We start from the raw sequence: 20703 nt of genomic DNA on the forward strand, positions 1-20703 counted from the left end.
CAAACATTTAGTTCTATGACCCTGGGTAAGTCAATTAATCCCATTTGCCTCAGTTTCCTCATCTGTAAAATGAGCTGGAGAAGGAAATTGCAAACCACTCCAGGATCTCTGCCAAGAAAACCCCAAATGGGGTGACAAAGAGTCAGACATAGCTGAAAAGGATTGAACAACAACAATAAAATTAAACGTGAAAAACTCTTTATAACATAGCCCCATTTTGCCTTTAAAGTGTTATTTTCCATTACTCCTCTCTAAAATATTCATATTTTCATATATTCCATATATTTAGACAATACTGGCCTTTGTGCTGTTCTTCACACTTGACACTTCATCCCTTTGTTCCTCATGCTTAGAATGTTCTTTTCCTTATTTTACCTCTTGGAATCTGATTTCTGTCAAGATAGATCTCAAGCATTATGTTTTCTTCTTCTATTCCCCCCCCCCCATTCTCTATCCCAAATGCCTTCCTCATCCAAGGTCACCTTGAGTATATTTTGTGTGCGTGCATGTGTGTGTGTATGTGTGTGTGTGTGTTTATAGCCACAAATATACCTGTTTTCTCCTTCAATAAGATACCATCTCCTTGAAGTCAAGGACTGTATCATTTTTGACTGTAAGCCTGGCACATAGTAGGTACTTAATAAAAACATTGATTGCTTTAACCTTTCATTTTTCAGATGACAAAACTTAGACCTGTAGATGGAAAGTGATTTCACCAGGGCCTCATAGATAGCAGGAGGCAGATCTCGGATTAAAACCCAAAGTCTCCAATTTCTAATTCAGCACTCTTTCCTATTAAGTGGGCTTTTTTTTTTTTAAATAAAGGATTTAAGATATTTCAAAATAGCAACACGGTGGGATTTTTTTAACAAGTACTCTATAATGGTCATCAAAATTTAGCACATTCTTTAGCAAAAGAAAAAAAAGTATCCAGTATATAAAATATGACTGAAATTCCTTAAACAAACAGAAGATGAATTAATTAACATTCAGGATTTGAGGAACCATTTATGGTAAAATAAAGATCTTAATATATCTTTTCATAGACTTCAACTCTAACAATTCTTATAAAAGCTAGATGATAAAAGAACTTTTTTTAATAATCCCAGGTAGTCATCAAAAAAGGTATTTCCTTTACAATGGACTCTAGGAATATTTTTCCTTTTCTATTTAAGAAATATTACGGTTTTCAGATGATTTTCTACTTATATTCAATATGTTCACTAAAATGTATGTAAAAGCTACATCCAAGGAAGCCTGTGATAATGGCAATAGGATATTTCACATTCTTCAGGGAAATCCTAAAAGTGTTTAGACTTTAGCTTTAGTGAGCAAGTGTATAAGAGAACTTCTCAGAGGAGAAAATGTCTGCATTTTGATATTGGGCAATATTTACTTTCCCATCTGATTAAAAGTCTGTCTTCATAGTTAGTGATGATCATTAGGTGAGGAAAAGGTACATATAGAACTGCAAAAGATGGAGGCTAAGTATTAAATATGTGCTAATATCTGAAGTAGGATAGCTGGATAGCACAGTGGATAGAGCACTGGGCTTAGAATCAGGGAGACTCATGATCATGAGTTTAAATCTGGTCTTAGACAAGTACTAGCTATGGGACCCTGGTCAAGTCACTTAACCCTGTTGATCTCAGTTTCCTCACTTGTAAAATGAGCTGTAGAAGGAAATGACAAACCACTCCAGTATCTTTGCCAAGAAAAGCCCAAATGGTGTGACAAAGTATCAGATATAACTGAAAAAAAAAAAGACTGAACAACAACAGTATCTGAAGTATAAAAAAGTAAGCATGTTTATGAATTAGAGTTCTTTTGCATATATATTTTTAGATTTGATTAACTTCTAAATAAGATGTTCTATACTGAGTGAAGTTATTTGTGTATGGTACAGACACTTAGCTACAGATATTAAATAGTTAGGGATTTGGGAAAACACCAGGAGCCTGGAACAAGAGCATAATATCAATCAGCAAATATTTATTAAGTTACTATTGTTTGCCCTGTGTTAGGGTTATAAAAACCAATGTGAACCAATCCTTGCCCTAAAGAATTTTTGTAGGAGGGAGGAAAAAACATAAGATGATGATGGGGAACTTAATATATCTAGAGAATTGCTAGAATTCACTTGCACTCCCCCCCTCCAAAAAAGAAAAATTCTTGAGTAATCAGTACATTTCCTTCTTATATTGTTGATAGAAATTATCTTTCAAAAGACATATGAATCAATAAGGGGAAAGTGTACTCTGGATCTAATTTTCATTATCAAGAAGGAATTGGTTTCTGTGGTAGGAATGATAGTAATCCTATGAGGTGGAGGATGTTCAGTGTCTACTTCTCCTTAGAGTTTGTTATAGAAAAGGAGAGGAAATCTGGACATAGTCTGACATAAACACTAGATTTTGGGAAAGAGAATTTCAAAGATCAGAGGAAAGAGAGACAAGATTCCAGAAACTAAAATGCCAAGGGAAGTGAATCGAGGAGAGAAGAGAGATGCTAAAGAAGGAAAGTCGGAAGACACAAAGGGGAAAAATATTCAATAAGGAGAAATAATAATATTTATGTCTGAAGAGACCTATGCATATGCACAAGGGACTCAATTCAATTTTTAAGAGAGATGTACAGAAGATGAAAGCAAGACCTGTTAATGGAAGATGGATATAAGACTGATTGGTGTGTGACCCTGCAAAAAGAGTGTCAGGAGTGCTCAAGCTCAGGTTGAGGTTGGCAAGGGAAATTAAGATTAAAGAAAGGAGATTTAGGTATTTTGAGGGAAAGCAGAGCATCAAATAAGGGACTGAACCTTTGCTTGGGGGTAGATGAGATGGTTAAAGCTGACAACAGAGAGAAAGCAGTGGCTGGATTTTTGTTTGACCTTTGATTTCCCTGACTATTAGGATTAACTTTGCCCTGAAGAGAATAGGACAAAAATGTCTAATCAGGAGTTGATACCCAAAATAAAAAAGGAGGTGGTCAGAAAATGCCTAGTTGCCCTTAATAAATTTAAATCACTTGACACTGAAGAATGTGTGGATTTTTGAGCTCCATGTACCCACCAGCTCCTTCCACTTCCCCAATGGTACACACTTCTCTTGGGAAATCTTTGCTTCTCACCACTCCCCACCCCTACACACTAATCCACAGAAGATATAATTTATAGTGCCACAGAGTACTATACCTCCTTCAAGTAATGGTGAGGCAACTAGGTGGTACAGTAGACACAACACTGGACTTGGAATCAGGAAAAGTCATGTTCATGAGTTCAAATATGGCCTTAGACACTCTGTGTGACCCTGGACAAGCTACTTAACCCTATTTGCCTCAGTACTTCATCTGAAAAATGAGCTGGAGAAGGAAGTGGTAAGTCAGTCCAGTATCTCTGCCAAGAAGAGTCAGACATGAATAAAACAACTCAATGACATCAAAAGGAATTTATCTTAAAATGGCCTGGGTATAATTCCTCAGAAACACAGTTATTTGGTGCATTTAAAAGAATGCTATTTGTAGGGAGGGGGGAAAAGAAGCTGGAGAGAAAGAAAGGAGAGAAAGAAACAGAGACAAAGAGAGATAATGAGATAGAGTGAGAGGATGTAGAGAAGAGAGGAGAGATGGAGGGAGAGTGATAGATATAGAGAAACAGAGAAAGAGACAAAGACAGAGACTGAAATAGAGAGATATTGTGTGAGAAAGCAAAGAGAGGAGAAAAGGAATGCATATATATGTATATATATATAGAGATAGAGAGAGAGAAATGGGGGGAGAGATTATTTTTAAAGTTCAAAAAGGGAAGAGTGATATCACTGCCTCTGAATTTCCTATTCCCTTCTATGCTTGGTATTTAACTCAACTAGAAAAAATGAGATACTAGGTTATTTTGGTTTTTGTCTTTTGTTTTTATCCAAAGCAGAATTTGGTAAGTTAAATACTGTGATGTATTATAAATGTCAGAATATATAAGTTTGATTCTTCACTTTGGCCTCAGGTGCCAGAGCATGACCTTGTGGAGGGAAGACCTGTTTCCCTACATGTCCTCTCAGAGCTCCTGGATGGATTTAAAGGCAATGCTATGCATAATCTGTGAGAGGGGCAACAAACTAAGCATGAGCGAACCACCCACAAGGAGCTTCCCAGTAACCTGCCTGAATGGGTTGGAAGTGTAGTAACCAGAATGCTGAATTGGGGCCCTTTAGGGTGATGCAGTTGGAGATATCCAGTGAGACACAAAGATGCATAGAGATACCTGCAGTCTTCACACACACATATATATGATGTCTATATCATAAATATACATACATACATACATACATATATATATGAGTCTACCTCTACAGTGTCTAAGACAAAATTTCCCCAAACAAGATGGATTTATTTTTCTTTCCTTTTACTGTAATGATATAGTAAAAAGAGAACTAGATTTGGAGTCAAGGGATTCAATTGCAAATCCATGCTTTGCCATGTATGCCCCTGTGTAACCAGGGACACGTTTCTTAATCTTTCTATGCCTCAGTTTTCCCATCTGCAAATTAAGGGGATTGAATTAGATGATCCCTAAGGTCCCATCCAGCTTGAAATCTGTGATCCTAAGTTCTTAGAGGAAGGCCCTTTGAACTTGAGTGTGTCTAGGTCATTCTATTATTATCAAATTAAACTGACAAGAATTGAAGAAGAATAAGGAGTCACAGAGAAACCACTCACTTAGTCTGATCTTTAATTTTCTTGGCTCAGCTCTAGGGCATTTTTCCATGAATTCTTGTGTCTTTATCAAAATTCATTCCCAGTGACTAAAATTTGAATGATCTTTTCTCATCATGATAACTATTTTGATTTGGGTCATACTTAACACTTCACTTTTGAATTATAAATCTATCCAATTCACTGGTATCTGTCTCACTTAGCCTTCTCTGCTGCTCTCTTCCTACTCAAACGAAACTTTCACCATCTGTGCTAAAAAGCCTCTAGGAGGATCTTACTGCTACTGGAATTGGAATTTCCCAACTGTAAGCAAAACTCTGGCTGTTGGCAAAAGCAAGTCCTCATGAGGAAGGCATTTTGTGGATCTGTAATTCATTCTAATGTCAATCTTGCTAGCAAAAGATTAAAATTCAATTCAGCTCTGAACATCCATCATAGTACAATCACAGTTGTTGCCCTGAGAAATAGATGGTTCCAGTTATTCTATTGGCTTTCACAAAGGCATTTTAAACAGGCATAGTGTTTAATGAGTTAACCTGGCTACATTACTACAGTAGACCAATATTGCGACCTGCTTTCTATCTTTATTTTTACCCTGCCTCATCATAGTACATAATCCCCAACAGAGCACTTTCCTTCCATTAGGTTGTGGTCTGAACTTGCTTAATTCTCTAGACTGACATTTGCAAGTTTACCACTGCTGCAGGCTTTCTACATTCTCTAATGTGAACCACTCTCAGAAGGATGTGACTTCTCTTGGGTATCACTTTTTGGGCCATGGTGATCAGGATGCTGGTTTTAGAATCAGAAAATCCTGGGTTCAAATCCCATACCATGTTCTTTCTAACTGCCACCTTCAAAAGTCATCACCTTTCCTCATCTATAAAATGGAGATTAAACAGTATCTGCCACACAAAGTTGCCATAAAGAACAAAAGAGATAATGTCTATAAAATGTTTTATAAAATGTAAAGTACTCTATCATATAAGTCTCTATTATAAAAATTACTGAAAACATATGTCTTTGTAACTCTTCATTCATCTACTTTAATGGAGAGGAGTACTAACATAGATAATCAAAAGCAATAGATTTACATTAAGTAATTTTCATTTAGCTTTGGAATACACTATATGAATTTTTTTTTGAAACAAAGATTTATTTTGCTGGATATTTGTTTCTTCATGATGTCATCTCTCTAGAACTAGGTTACCCAAATGGGAAGGTCTGAAATATACACAAGACTCAGAAAAGGAAATAAACCTTCAGAAAACCAAAAATCATGTCCTAAAATCTATATGCTGAAGTTTCTGGACTTAGCTGATAGGACATTGTTCAGTCCCTCATGAAGTTATTATTTTCTTGCATTTTGCACACAGTGCTAACTTATCTTGGTTGTTTGATTTCTAATGCCACAGGACACTAAAGTTGGGGGAATGAGAAGGGAGGGACTGCTGGAGGAAGACATAATAAAGCCATAGAGAAATGATAACTTATGCACCTTTCCCACCTAACTGTGCAGAAAGAAAAAGGTGAAGTTAACAAAGGAGTTGACCTACTGGGTCAATGGGGGATCTTTGGAAAAAGGCATGGAGTGTGCTACCAGAGAGCCAGTACTTGAAGCCCACCTGGGTAGGAAATGCTGGATGATCTACACCATCATGGTCCAACATTGACTTTGACCTTAAGTGAAATGGTATTTACATTAATGAGAATTGCAAATTATCTGAATAACTTGGTCATTTTATCCCAGAGAAGGATCCTGACTTACCTAGATTAAATGTATCAACCCAATCGCTGAGATTTTCATTTTGTGCTCTGCAGATAGATCTACTTTTCTGTTTGTATTCACTATCCTCAGATCATGAGCTAAATATTACAGCTACCACACAAAACACTATTTTAGTGCTAATAATGCAATGTTGGATCATTAACAAGGGCCTGAGCTGGTTTTTTACCATCATTAAATTCCCAGCTAAAAGTAGTGTTTGAGAATGCAGATGGATTATTCAAGTTGCAAGTTCCTTGGTTGAGTTTGTATTATAGTTAGCTGAATATTTGGTGTTTGACCTCCAAAAAGCCCCAATTTATTGTGAATTTTTATAATCCTTTTTCTCACTATGCTCTATTTGGGGAGGTGGAGCAAGGTGAGTTGTCTTATTGAAATGGAAGGGCATCATATAGCACTAAATTATCTCTGTCAAATAATTCACAACTATGCCCTTTCTGAAGTCATGACTTACAGGCCTAATGTGTTTAGTCATGAAATTTGACTAGAGCTAGAGTGCTCCGAATTGGAAAGCAGCAATTGAAACCAAGAGGACTTAAATGAGAATCCTGGCCCTGAGACTTGCTTGCTGACCTTGATGTAGGGTTCACAAAAAGTATATTTATTCCGGGGCCAGAAGACCTAGTCATGACAAGTCAACAAATGTTAATTAAACACCTGTTAGGGGGAAGGGAATAAGCATCTGTCTAGTTCCTACAATGTGCCAGGCACTGGGCTAAGTGCTTTACAAATATCTCATTTAATCTTCACAATCCTACAAGGTAATGTGCTATTTTTATTCTCATTTTACAGTTGAGGAAACTGAGGCAAATATAGATTAAGCAATTCATCTAGGGTTACACAGCTAGTGTCTGAAGCTGAATTTGAACCTTTTTCTTCCTGACTTCAAGCCTAGTACTTTATCCACAGTGACGCCTAAATGCCTCTATGGACCAGGCACTGTACTTATTGTTAGAGATGCAAAGAAAAGCAAACACCGTCTTTGTTCTCAGAGAACTCATAGTCTAATTGAGGTGACATGTAAATAACTATATATAAATCACATATATAAAAGATGAGTTGATGAATTGATGAAGATAATCTCAGAGGAAAGACTAATATTAAGGAAAAGACCTATTCCTTGCAGAAAGTGGGACTTGAGCTGATCTGTGAAGGACGCTAGAGAAGCCAGGAGGTAGAGATGAGAAAGGAGAGAACTCCAGGCATAGGGGATGACTAGTAAAATTCCTGGAGTCAGGAGACAGAGTCCCATACTAGAGAAAAATCAAAGAAATCAGTCTCACAGGACCAAAGGAATGGGTATCATAGGAGGAATAGAGGAAACAGAATTTTTGACTTAGGTCTTTGTACTTCCTGGTGACCAAGTCACTTTTCTTTCTTGAAATTTACTTAAAGTACATTAAATTGCTTGTACCTTGGAGCAGCTTATACATTGGCTCAGTGGATAGAACACCATGTCTGGGGTCAGGAGGACCTAGTTTCACATCTGGTTTTAGATACTTCCTAGCTGTATGACCCTGGGCAAGTCACTTAACCCCAATTGCCTAGTCTTTACCATTCTTCTCCCTTGGAATAGATAACTTGTATGAATTTTAAGACAGAAGGCAAGAGCTTAAAAAAGATTGCTTCAATATTAAATGAAAACTTTGATACTCTATCCCTTTTACTAGACTGCAATCTTCATGAGCACAAGGATGATATCTTATTTCTCTTTTTTTATCAATCCACCCCCCAAAATTTGGAGTCATGGACAGAGAATTCACAAGTATTTGTGAAATATATTAATGACACTCTGTGGTAGTAAGTCTAAGTGGCAAGGGAGACATATTTTCTCATTCTGCACACTAACAAATTGCAGAAATAATGTGTCCAGCTCTGAAAGAGGGAATCTTCCTTCACATCTCACCAGGGGGAAATGACTTAGAGAAAATTGGGCATATTTAGTGCCAGGAAACCAACAGTGCTAATTATTTTTAACCACAAAACAGAGGTCTGAATGTGAGGGGCCTATTAGCTTACTTATAGCCTTCTTATTCACAAAAGTTAGCAGGCAGCATTTCTCAGGGCCATTCTGGATTCCCTGCTGGGCTTCTTAAAGATCTCCGATACTTCTGACATTTACTTTCACAGACTCTTCCAGGCGGAGGAGACCTCAGCAGTCCTGGATCCAGCCAGCCACTGAAAAGGAATCCCTTCTGGAAGACATGGCCATGCTGGCCCTATAGCTATTTGTCCCTCAAGGGAATGTATCCCTCTGGGGATCATTTGAAGTATATTTGAGCAATGGTCAATGGACTGAACCAAAACAACAATCAATTTAAATAATTCAGGCTGGCCTGGATGACCTCCAAAGACCCAACCAGCTAGAAATCCTGTGACCAGTATATTTGCCAGGGCTTCTGTGTTTGTTTAGTTTTTAAACTGAGTCACTTGAATTAACTGGTTGTCTGGGAGGGTGGGGGTGCTGTTGACACAGTCTTAGACTTCATGTTCAAGAGGCATCACAATATCTGTCAAGATTCATATGCTGTCCTTAGAGAAAGAGGTCCAGGAAATGGACCCCTTGAGTTTTGTAGATAACAAAGATCTCTTTTTTATTACAAAAATTCTGAAAGAAGTGGGCAGATTTTGGGGTCCCCCAATTTACCTTTCAATTTTCTTTTGAACTTTTTTAGTAATAGCTTTCATTTGCAAAGCTTTTTTTTTAAGACTTGTAGTGTTTTGTATATACAATTGTATCCTCACATTAACTCTGGAAGGCAGATAATATTATTATCCTCATTTTACAGGTGAGGAAAGTGAGACTAAGAAAAGCTAAATGACTTGTCCAGAGTTATCCTACTAGCAAATATTTTGCAAAGGAAGTGTTATTAAAAGGAAAAACCTTTTTAAAGATGAAGAAACTGAGGCTAGGTGGTTTGTACAAGTCATAAAGTTAGTTAAGTGTCAGGGACAGGATTTATGCTTGATTCTTATTTATAGGGATGGTGGGGGGCATCATGACAAAGGCACAAGAGCAGGAGCTGGTATCCTATGTTCTGGGCACCACAAACAGTCTAATTTGACTGGAAAGTAAAATTGTGTCTCACTATACATGCCACACTAAACAGTTTGTATTTTATTCCAAAGTCCATTCAGAGCTGCTTAAGATATTTTTAGTAGGACAGTCCCATACCTTAAAGAGATTATTTGGCTGCTGTATAAAGAATGAATAGTAAAAAGGAGTGGCTGGTAGAAAGACAAATTAAGATTTTAGATATTATCCTCAATTCCTCCCTTTTCCTTGCCCCAGATTGCAATCGGCTGACAAATTGTGCCATTTCAACCTCACGATAACTCTTACATGTATCCTCTTTTCACTACTCATGTAGCCATTGCCTTAGGTCAGGTCCTAATCATCTTTCATTTGAACTATTATTACAGCCTATAATTTGGTCTTCCTGTTTCAATCCATCCTCTGCACACCTGCTAAAATGATTTTCCTTAAATGCAGGCCTGACAATGTCATTCTCCTATTCTATAAAATTCTTATGATTTTCCATTGGCTTGGGGATCAAATGAAATTCCTCCATTTGGCATTTAAATCCCTTCATAATTTGGCTCAAACATACTTTTCTAGATTTAGTATGTATTATTCTCCTTCCTGTACTTTTTGGCCTGGCCAAACTGGCCTTCTTACTAATACACAACACATCCTCTACCATCTCCATGTAGAGAGAAATGAGGGCCCAGAATAGAGCTCTTGGGGACACCCAAGCCCAATGGAAAAGGAATGATATCTAGGGCACAAGTAGAAGGGTTGATCTCCATCAGAGAAGAAACACTTCTTCTTAGCTGAAAGCAAAGAGAGAATTTAAGACATACAGACTTCTGAATGAGATAAATTTGAGAGTGGGGAGGCCTTCTTAGCACTCTACAAGCCATCACCAGAAATAAGGACCCAAGACAGAAGGGACTTTTGAACTTGGGAGAGAAGGAATGCAATCTAGGGCATAAGAAGTGGGGGTTAGCCTAAGTAAGAGAAGGGACACATCCTCCTCTTAAATGGAATCAAAGAGAGAATTTAATAAGACATGCAGACTTTTGAATGTGACAGATTTGGGGGTCAGGGAAGCCTTCTTAGCATTCTTTAAGTCATTACCAGAAAACCATACAAGAACCACTCTCTTTGTTCTGTCACTAAAAAGGTTTAATGGCATCTGTGTGCCTGCTGGAGGACTAAATGTCTCTTTGGTTTCATCAACAAGTTGTTGTCAAGGGGCACCAAAGCCTTTATACCTCTGGTTTCATTTAAAAACATAGTTAAGGCTCCCCTTGAAGACTGGGAAGCTGTCTCTTGGGCTAGAATAAATATCTCAGATATTTGTATATAATACTTACTATTTTATATTAGCATACATCTAATAGAATATCATATAGATAGTCTATACATTAAAAGAGACACCTAGAATAACAATGCTGGCCTTGAAGTTACAAAAACCCATGATACTAGTTTGCTAACCATAGGTAAGTTGTTTGACATCTCTAACACATAAATTTCCCATTTGTAAATTAAGGAAGGAAAGGAAAGGAGAAAGAAATAAGCATTTTAATAGAGCCTACTATGTGCCAGGTGCTTTGCTAAGCACTTTTCACAAATAATAATTCTCATTATTTATATTGAGATATTTGATCTATTCACTATGTTAGAGCTGGAAAAGACTTAGAAACCATCCAGTCCCACCACTCTCAACTTACAAATGAGGGCCTGAGGGAAAGGGAAGTTAAATGACTTGCTCAGGGTCTGTCTGAGGTATCATTTGAACCCACCTCTTTCTGACTGAAGTCCAGGACTCTAATATACCACCAAAAGCCTTAGCAAGCTCATGGGTACCTTGTGAGGCTCAAACTGTAAGGATTCTCAGAATTACATTATTTAACAGAGTAGAAAACTGAGACCCAATAAAGTTAAGTGACTGTCCAACTCTTCATGACTCCATTTGGGATTTTCTTGGCCACGATACTGAAGTGGTTGAACATTTCCTTCTGCAGCTTAGCTTACAGATGGGGAAACTGAGATAAATGGGGTGAATGCCCAGGCTCACACAGCGAGTAAGGATCTGAGGCTGGATTTGAACCCAGGAAGATGTCTTCCTAATTATAAATCCAGTGTTCCATCCACTTAAGACTTAAGTTCCTTAGACAGTAAGGAAATGGCAGGCCATCTGATTCCAAATCCAGCATTAATTCTCATAAGGTATGTGAAGTATTTTGTTAACTTAAATTGCTACCTATTTGTCAGTTATTCTCCCTTCTTCCTTCTTTGCCCTTATCAGCAAAGAAGACTGTAGCCAACTCATGACTTGAAACAGTTAAGGCTTTTTTTTTTAATTGTGGCAAAGGTACCACAAAGCCCCTGGGTAAATATCTTGATCTACCACAGTGAGATGAATGTTTACATCTTGGTGAAAACCACCACAAACCACATTCAACAGCAAAATAGAAAGGAAGGATCATGTTCAACTAGGGAAAATGAGAACTAGCCGGTGAACATAAGATGTACCTTGGTGGCATTCAGAGCAATGAGGGGGAAGTTTCCAGAGCAGTGTCCAAGGATCAGTTGTTAAATTGCCCAGCCACCAATGCCAATGATCTGGAAGGGGACGGGTTGTAAGGAGCCTCCCCTAGCCAGTCTCTCAGGATGAGTAAAACAGTTCACATCACTTTCTTTCATGGTGGCTTTTGTTCAGGAAATTAATAAAGGGCTTCTTTTCCAGCCCTGTCAAAGTCTGGCACCTTTCCTAGCACTCAAATTCATAACAACCTAAGGAAGGAGGAGGTATAAGCCAGACTAACAAAACAACCATAATGGTTTGAAAAGATAGACTTTCCATTTGTAGTTTGGTAAAATAAGGCTTGGTCGTTTCTTGTTCGGTTTGGCAAGAAAAAACACAACTGAGCACACGAAGGTAAAAGACATGTACCTTGTGACCAAGGAGTCACAGGGCCAGGCAGCTTTCAGACTATGTTATGACACACATGGCATACCTTGTGGTTTAACTCCCCTGGGCATGAGGCCCTCAATCTCCATGGTGGGGAGCTCATCTTCTTCTTTATTGGAATTGTTGGGTGGGAGAGCGCTCCTGCCCGAAAAGGTAGTCCTGGTACCTTCAGACATTGTTAGCCTTATCAGTTCCTTGAATCAAAAACGAGACAGAAAAGGCTATGTGAAATGAGTTACCCTTGAGAGATTCAAAAACACAGAGAGAGATTTATCAGTATGTGATGGTACTTGAGATACATGTTTTTAGTTTCACATAAATAAAAAACTGAGACAGCAACAAGCATCAATTTAATGATGGAGTACAATTTCCCAAGGGCCTAGAAGATATTCTGTGTTTGTTAAAACATGAGAAGTAGGGGGTTGGGGAAATCTCCATAAAGGGGCTTATTTGAGAAAATGAAAAATTCTAAAGATTTCATGAATTAGGGTTATTTTTTTCCATTCCTCAAAGATATTACCTCTCTTGAGATTTTATTTTTATATATAGATACATTCACATATGTGATCTGGATATATAAATATGCAAGGTAGAACAATGAATGCATGAAACTGGATTATCACAAGAACTTAGGATCAGGTTTTCACCAGCAGAAATTACAAAAAAAAAAAAGATTGTCTTTAAGGAACCCAGATTTATTAATTGATACAGATTAGGTGATACAGAAGATTGATCAATGAACCTGGCATCAGGAAGATCTGAGTTCAAATTTAGCCTCAGATATCTAATAGTTCTGTGATCCTGGGCAAAACAGTTAACCACTTTAAGCCTCAATTTCCTCATCTATAAGATAACAATAAACCTCCTATCTCACAGGGTTGTTGTAAAAATTAAATGGGATAATATAAAGTTGTAAGGTTATCTGTAAACTTTTAAGTGCTATATCCATATTATACCTAATTATGATTATGATGCCAGGATACTGTGGAAATGGTACAAATCATTTTAGGCTGAAAAAATTTAGTACTTGCAAAATATCTAATAAGACAAGCTGATAGCTAGAATTATACTTCAAAAACTCACTATTTTTCATAAACTAATATGTCAAATCCCCATGCTAAAAATAGAGAATTCACATATCCTTGAGAATTCAACAACAACAAAAACTGTACTGAATTGGAGCATTGCCACAGACAAAACCTTAGCCCACAATTGCTTGGACACAATACTCCTCTGTAAAAAATTAATAACAATGTTCTTAATACATGCTGCCATGACAAATTAAAAAAAAGCAGAAAAAGCTTTTAAAATATTGATGCTTAACAAAAGAAATTAGAACTGTGTGAGAAAAGGATGAAGTATATATCCTCTCAACTATCCTGGCTGTTACTGGAATCATCTTTAAAATGTTTTCAGTGAACCTACAGAGAGGGGATGAGTTTGTATCTTAAAACTTTTATTCAAGTACAAAAGATCATTATTTTCTAAATCCATGTACTCATTCACATAATATTAAGTAGAAAAGGATAATAGCCAGACAGTATCTTGTCCAGTGACCATTCTTATCTGAACTCCATCAGAAAAGATGGAAATGAGATGAGAACAATAATTGTGGACATTTAGTACCTAACAATTTATCAACCACTTTGCATTTGTTAACTCATTTGATCATTTGGGTGTGAAGCAAAATAATGTCAACAGAACACATCCTTTTTTTTTGGGGGGGGGCAGAAGTTCTGTCCTTGTGGTTTCCTTGGGACATGAAGCTGCATCTTAGTGAGTTGACTAGGACACTGAGAAGTTGAGTGACTTAACTAGAGTCATGTAGCCAGTATGACGGAGATGGCACTTGATCTGAGATCATCCTATCTGCAAGCACAACTCTTTTTGTACTGCATACCAATTCCTCTCCAGGTAAGTAGCATTATCTCCCTTTTGCTGTTAAGATAGACTCAAGCAGGTTAAATAGTCCAAGAACACAGGACTAGTTAAGGGACAATAAGACTTAATCCTAGAGCTTCTGACCCCCAAATCCTTTGCTCAAAAGCCTTTTTTGAATTCTTCCTTTGAAATTATCTTTTGAGATGATTTACAAGCTACACATGAAAACCACCATACTAATTAAACCATGTTGATTTGTTATTGTTGAGTACACTGTATGAAGTGCTATCCAAATGAAAATTTGAAGGAATTCCAGAAATGTTTCAATTGGCAGCACTGGGATAAGTATATAGTTTCATCAAGGGGACTAATCTAAAGGGGACAGCCTACTTTTGTATTTGTATATTCTGGTATTCTTTTTGTTTTTAAATGAATTTCAAGGGACTGCTGGGTAGATCAATGGATTGAAAGACAGGCCAAGAGATTGGAGGTCCCAGTTCAGATCTGGCTCAGATCCTTCCTAGCTGTGTGACCCTGGGCAAGTCACTTGCCTAGCCCTTACCTCTTTTCTGCCTTGGAACCAATATACAGTATTGATTCTAAGACGGAAAGTAAGGGTTTTGTTTTGTTTTGTTTTGTTTTAATGAATATTAGACAAATTTATACAGTTGAGCCAAATAGTCAGATACAAATTAGTACTGTATGGCTGAAGGTAAAAAGCTAAAGAAGTGAAGGGAAGAGTCGGAGATAGACAGACCACCAGGAAGAGAAAGTAGAAAGGAAAGGATTAAGAGGGAGAGAAAGAGGCAGTAAAAGGGAGAGAAAGTATGTTATTTGGAAGGTAGATTGGAGAAAGTTGGGTGTAAAACACACTAAGACACATTATGAGGTTTCTCCTGCTGCTTTGGGAAACCTCTGGGACAGAAGAAGAGGAAGGGGTCTGGAAAGGAGAAGGGTTTGATATCAAAGTGTCTATGTTTGTTGAGGATAAGTTCATAATAAAAAAAATCAAAAGATAAAGGAAAGAAATCGGAAGGAGCTGTCTGCTTGAAGATGGAAGTCTAAAGAATGACACTTTGGAGAGCGACAGTGGTGTTGAAGTGTCTGCAGAAGTCCCAAGAGTGCTGAAATGTACAGACCTGGAGGAAAGAGATTTCACTTCAGGACCAGGGGAGAGTTTATTTCAGGTTATTTATTAGAGCAAACCAATCTGGAGCCAGGATCATCCTGGCTCCCAATTCATTTTATCGAATTTGTTTAGATTGAAATGCGCACACGCAGTCAGTCTCCTGCTTCCCCTGAACCTCCAGCAGCCGAGCACACCAACACTCCCACCCCTACCCGCCCCCAACACTCCGACTTCCCTTTGCCCTTCTTTACTCCTCGCGCTGCTGGGTGCCTTGGAGTGCCCAGAAGAATCCCTAAACTTAATCCCACCAGGTGAACTTTTTTGAAAGTGACATGATCCAGCCTTAGGAATTCCTTTCTCCATATTTGAGAGAAAGTGGCCCTTCTGTGGTCTAGGGCAGAGCTTGGGAGGAAAGACCAAAAGACTGGAATAAGAGAAAGTGGGAGCTTTTTAAAAGTTTCCCCTTCTCCCACGCAGCAGCAGTGTAGACCGACCGCAGCAGCAGCAGCAGCAGATCCTTTCTGCCCAGAGAAGGCTAGGCTGCCGCTACTGCAGGGACCTAGGCAGGAGGTGTGGGTGATAGCTCAGTGTAAGTAAGTCAGAGTTTCAGGTTCCAATATGAAAGAGGAGATTTGCTTTAATTTTTGTATGTTTATTTTACCTGTTGTTTCGAAGCTCCTCTGAGTTCGCTGTCCTCTCCCCCTGGAAGACTTCCTCAAGCTGGACAGAGTATGTCGGAGAAAGGAAAGAAATACCAGAAGTTGGGGGCTCTTAAGTAATTTAAAGACCTCCCTCCCTCCCTTTCCTCCCCCTTTTGGAGAGGGTTGGGTTTCGCCCCTCCCCCTTCTCCCAAACAGCTGGAGCCAGGATTTCAGTCCACTTCCATTCATTCATTCCTATCTCTCTTATTCCAAAGAGATCCCACCCTTCCCTTGTCTCTCATCCTTGAGATGCCAATCTTCCAAAAAATCTTAATTTCCTTACTCCACTTGTCTTAACTCCATTCTCCATACCCTACCCCAGGTTCTTCTCCTCCAACCCCTGGGCTATTTATATTTCGCCATAGGGTCTCTAACAGTATTTAAAAATTAGCTTTCATGGCTTGAGGGGCAGGCAGGGGTGGGGGGAATTGCCAATATGAACATATACTGAGTAGCCATTTGTGACAATGTGGCAAGTGTGGCACATAACAATTGTGACATGAAGAAGGCAGAGAAACAAAGTTGTATACTCTCCAACAATTTATTTGGCCTCAACCATGACCCAATCATCACCACAGCAGTGGAATCAATAATGTCTGCCCCATACATAGGTAGATAAGAAGGCAAAGATTATTTCCAGGGAAGTTTGGAAAAACACATGCATACACATTTTAAATACTTTTTTTAGAAGAAAGGACATTTTCCCCAAGCTTTTCTATTTACTGTCCCAATAAATTTTCTATTTGTTTTATTTTAAGTACTCCAATCATTATAATTTTAAGAGAAAAACAAATTATATATAACATATTTTGGTGGTCCTGAGTTAATAGAGTGACTTTTGGTACTAAAAATGTTTGTGAAAAATAATCTGTACAGGTGTGATTCATATATATATATATATCTTTATGTATATATGACATGTGTGTGTACAGGTATGATATATATGTATATATATATATGTGAGTATATATATACACTCACATAAAATTCCTTTAAATTTCCTTTTAATTCCATGCTTTTAAATTTCCAAGGGAAAGATGATGTTCCACCAACATTTCCTAAGTACCTAATCTTTGTACAACAATGTGCTGCCTCCTGGGATGGGAAGGGTGTGTGTGTGTGTGTGTGTGTGTGTGTGTGTGTGTGTGTGTGTGTGTGTTGGAGGAAAATTCAGTTAAACTAAATTTTTACCTTCAAGTGCCCTACATCCTAGGAAAGAACAGCTAGGTGCTACAGTAGATAAAATGCCAGGCCCGGAGTCAGGAAGATTCATCTTCATGAGTGCAGATCTGGTCTTAAATATTAGCTGCGTGACCCTGAGCAAGTCACTTAGCCCTACTTGCCTCACTTCCCCATCTGTAAAGTGAGCTGGAGAAGGAAATGGCAAACCACTCCTAAACTCTTTGCCAAGAAAGCCCCAAATGAGGTCATGAAGATTTGGACATGACTGAAAACAACTGAACAGACTTACTGTATGTAGCTGTTTCTTCCTTCTTGTTTTCTACTATTCAATTCTCTTTCTGATGCATTTCTCTTCATTTCTTCCTTCCTGTTAATGTCTTAAACCTGCTTATGCCAGGCACATTGCTTACCCTCACTCATGACACTGCGGGCTACCTAAGGAGGCTGTTGACCCTAGACTTAATCTCACTATAGGATCCAATCTTAGGGTCTCCACAGCAACACCTATCAGCCTTATCTTCTGTGTCCCTCTGGTTAACATCTGCTCTCAATTTCTTAGAGTTCCAGGAACGAGGACATATTTAGTTATAGAGCTGACAAAGAAAGGCTTGCAGCTCTCAGATTAGATTGGCCCTCTGGCCACTTCACCTCTGTTTGAATACTGAGCTGTTGTTTTGGATCCTTTCGGGAACACACCATAACACCAGTACCCACAAGGCTCACCACACTGATGCTCCACACTTGACGTTGGGTTATCATTGCACAAAGCCTATTAGATTTGAAAACCCTAAATCTCCAGTTCAGCACCTTTGGTTCCAACTTCATGACACTTGACAGTCACCCCAAAAAGAATATATGACACAAAAACTCCAGTTTTCCCAACATAGAGCATGCCTTCATGAACATTCTTGCTTACTTGTTAACCTAACTCAGTTTCTAACCTATGACCTATGAGTCAAACGGTACCGTTGCTTTGCACACAGAGTGGACCCTGTTGGTTGAGTCATACCAAAGGTGTGGCTACCAAGCCGATCATTTTGGTGTGTTCTTAGTCACAGTGGCTGCCAACCTGTTATCCTTACTTTTAGACACTCATATGTGCCCAGACCCACCCTTACTCTGCCCCAGATAAACAATGCCACCTTATATTCTCCATGGGGTGGGAGAAAGCTGTGCAGTAGCTAGGGAGTGAGGGAAAAACATCATTTGAGGAATGTAACAACAATAATGACCCCACATTTGTGAAGCACTTTATAATTTTCAAATGTTTTCCTTATGACAATGCTGCGAAGTGAGTAAATTCTATTATACTCAAATTATAGATGAAGATTAAAAACTCCTAATAGAGTTCAGACTTTGGAAAACCTTTTCCAGCATCCCTTCACTGGGTTTGGACTGCCTTTAGAATCCTCCAGTGGGCAGGGAAGGTGATCAGTTTCACTTTTCTCCAGCTCAAGGTGGCAAAGGTCCAGCTACCATGTCCATACCATTTCCCCATGGACTGAAAACTGGAGAGCAGCTCTTCATCCTTTATCACCTCCCAGAGACATTATAAACAAGATCTATTTTCAACATTTGGAGAGTTGAACTCTGTAGAAATTAATAACCACCCTCAGGGAGCTTTTGGTAAGCAGAGAATGCCTGCAAGGAAAAAAATACCTTTATATTTTTATTTTGAGTAGCAATTTCTAGAGCATTGGATCTTTCTTCCCTCATGTACATCTTTGGTTTTTTTGTTTTGTTCTTTTTTTTTAAACCTTACCTTCTTAGAATCAATACTGTGTACTGGTTTCAAGACAGAAGAGTGGTAAGGGCTAGGCAATGGAGGTTAAGTGACTTGCCCAGGGTCACACAGCTGAGAAGTGTCTGAAGTCAAATTTGAACCTGGGACCTCCTGTCCATAGTCCTGGCTCTCAATCCACAGAGCCACCTAGCTGCCCCCAACCCCCTCATAGTAAATTTCGGTCTTTCCCTTAACTGATTGTACCCAGGAAGTAAAAACACATTTTCCAAGGAGATGGTTTTCCTACTGTGTTAGATTTGACTTGAAAGCAAAACATCTTAAATAAGAAACATTTGGGTCTGTTTTGTTTTGTATTCCTTCTTTCCAACCAAACAGCACTTCCAGAGTTGGTGGTCAGGGTGACAGAGGCAGGGTGAGGGGTAGGAGTGGGGTTGGGGAACAATCAACATTGGCATGGACACTTGTGATGCCAAAACTTCTGATACCAAAGTTATGAGTTCAGTTCTGGGAGGTATTTTAGCTTCCCTTCTAGAGTGGCTGTGGGTTTGTCAGAGCCAAGAGGAAACTTTTCTGCCCCTGAGATGGAACTAGGAGTAATGGTGATCACACAGGGGTATGCCTGATGGTTGGAATCATGTTTCATCCACAGCATTTAGGCAGTTAATGACAGCAAGTGGTCCTTTCAGTCCATTCATAGCTCTGCAGAGGCCACAGGGGAGTTTTTATAAGGTCTCACGTTGACACTGGAAATAGAGAGAAGGCATTTGTGGAAGAAACAACAGCAGCAGCAGTGAACCTTTGCATCCAAGTGAAGAAGGTCTCATACAGGATCTTTTTTTTTTTCTTTTTAGGAGAGGGAAATCCATGCTTATGACAGCTCCAGATGGTTGAACTGTTCTCATCACTTCTAGTGCTTCGTTTTGCCAGAATCATCCTTAATTTACCTTCCTATGGAACTCAAATGAAAAGTTAGTCTGCCTCTCCAAATGATGGGTTGATCTAAGAGAGTAAATGGAGAAAGGTATGGTTTTCATAGGTGCGAAGGATTTAGCTAATGCACTCTAATAATGAAGAGGCAATGTTGTAGAGTGATTGCAAGTAGTCAGTATCAAAGCCAAAAAAGTCTATGTTTACACCTCACCTCTGACACATATTGGCCATATAGCCCTGGATAAGTCATTAACTTCTCAGTGCAACTCAGTAGGCTTGTTAAGATAATAAACTGCAAAGATGATGCTCACCTGCTTTGATAGAGTTTTTTTTTTCATTTAAGAGTTCCCAATGAAAGCAAGTCTAATAGTAAGTACAAAGTAAGATAGTAAATCTCATCCTTAGCCCCTACTCTAATCATTTCCATTAAAAACCATTTTATTTAAGGTGATAGCTTGACCCAGGCTATTCACATTATCATTTGCAAAGAAATTTTCTTTTTTTTCCTAAATGAGTAATGTTTTCCATGAATCAGAATTAGTAACTCATCTATCTGCTTTAATTATCTATACCTAGTGGATGTGTATAGAGCAAGTAGATAAAAATTTCTCTTCATGAGTTAAAATGCCCTCAGATACTTACTGGCTGGGTGACCCTAGGCAAGT

General features: G+C 38.5%; 1 protein-coding gene across 1 annotated transcript in view; it reads right to left on the reverse strand.

Moving 5' to 3' along the window:
• The window catches only part of F13A1 (coagulation factor XIII A chain), a 208960-nt gene extending 191164 nt beyond the window's left edge, over window positions 1-17796 (reverse strand). The window contains exons 1-3 of the mRNA XM_001367973.4: window positions 17654-17796; window positions 16143-16201; window positions 12518-12665 (exon numbers count right to left, since the gene is read on the reverse strand). Coding sequence (XP_001368010.2) covers window positions 12518-12647 — 130 coding nt within the window. The 5' untranslated portion in view covers window positions 12648-12665; window positions 16143-16201; window positions 17654-17796. The remainder of the gene's footprint in view (window positions 1-12517; window positions 12666-16142; window positions 16202-17653) is intronic.
• Window positions 17797-20703: the final 2907 nt, after the last annotated feature.

Source organism: Monodelphis domestica, chromosome 3 (assembly GCF_027887165.1).
Source record: "Monodelphis domestica isolate mMonDom1 chromosome 3, mMonDom1.pri, whole genome shotgun sequence".
NCBI lineage: Eukaryota > Metazoa > Chordata > Mammalia > Didelphimorphia > Didelphidae > Monodelphis > Monodelphis domestica.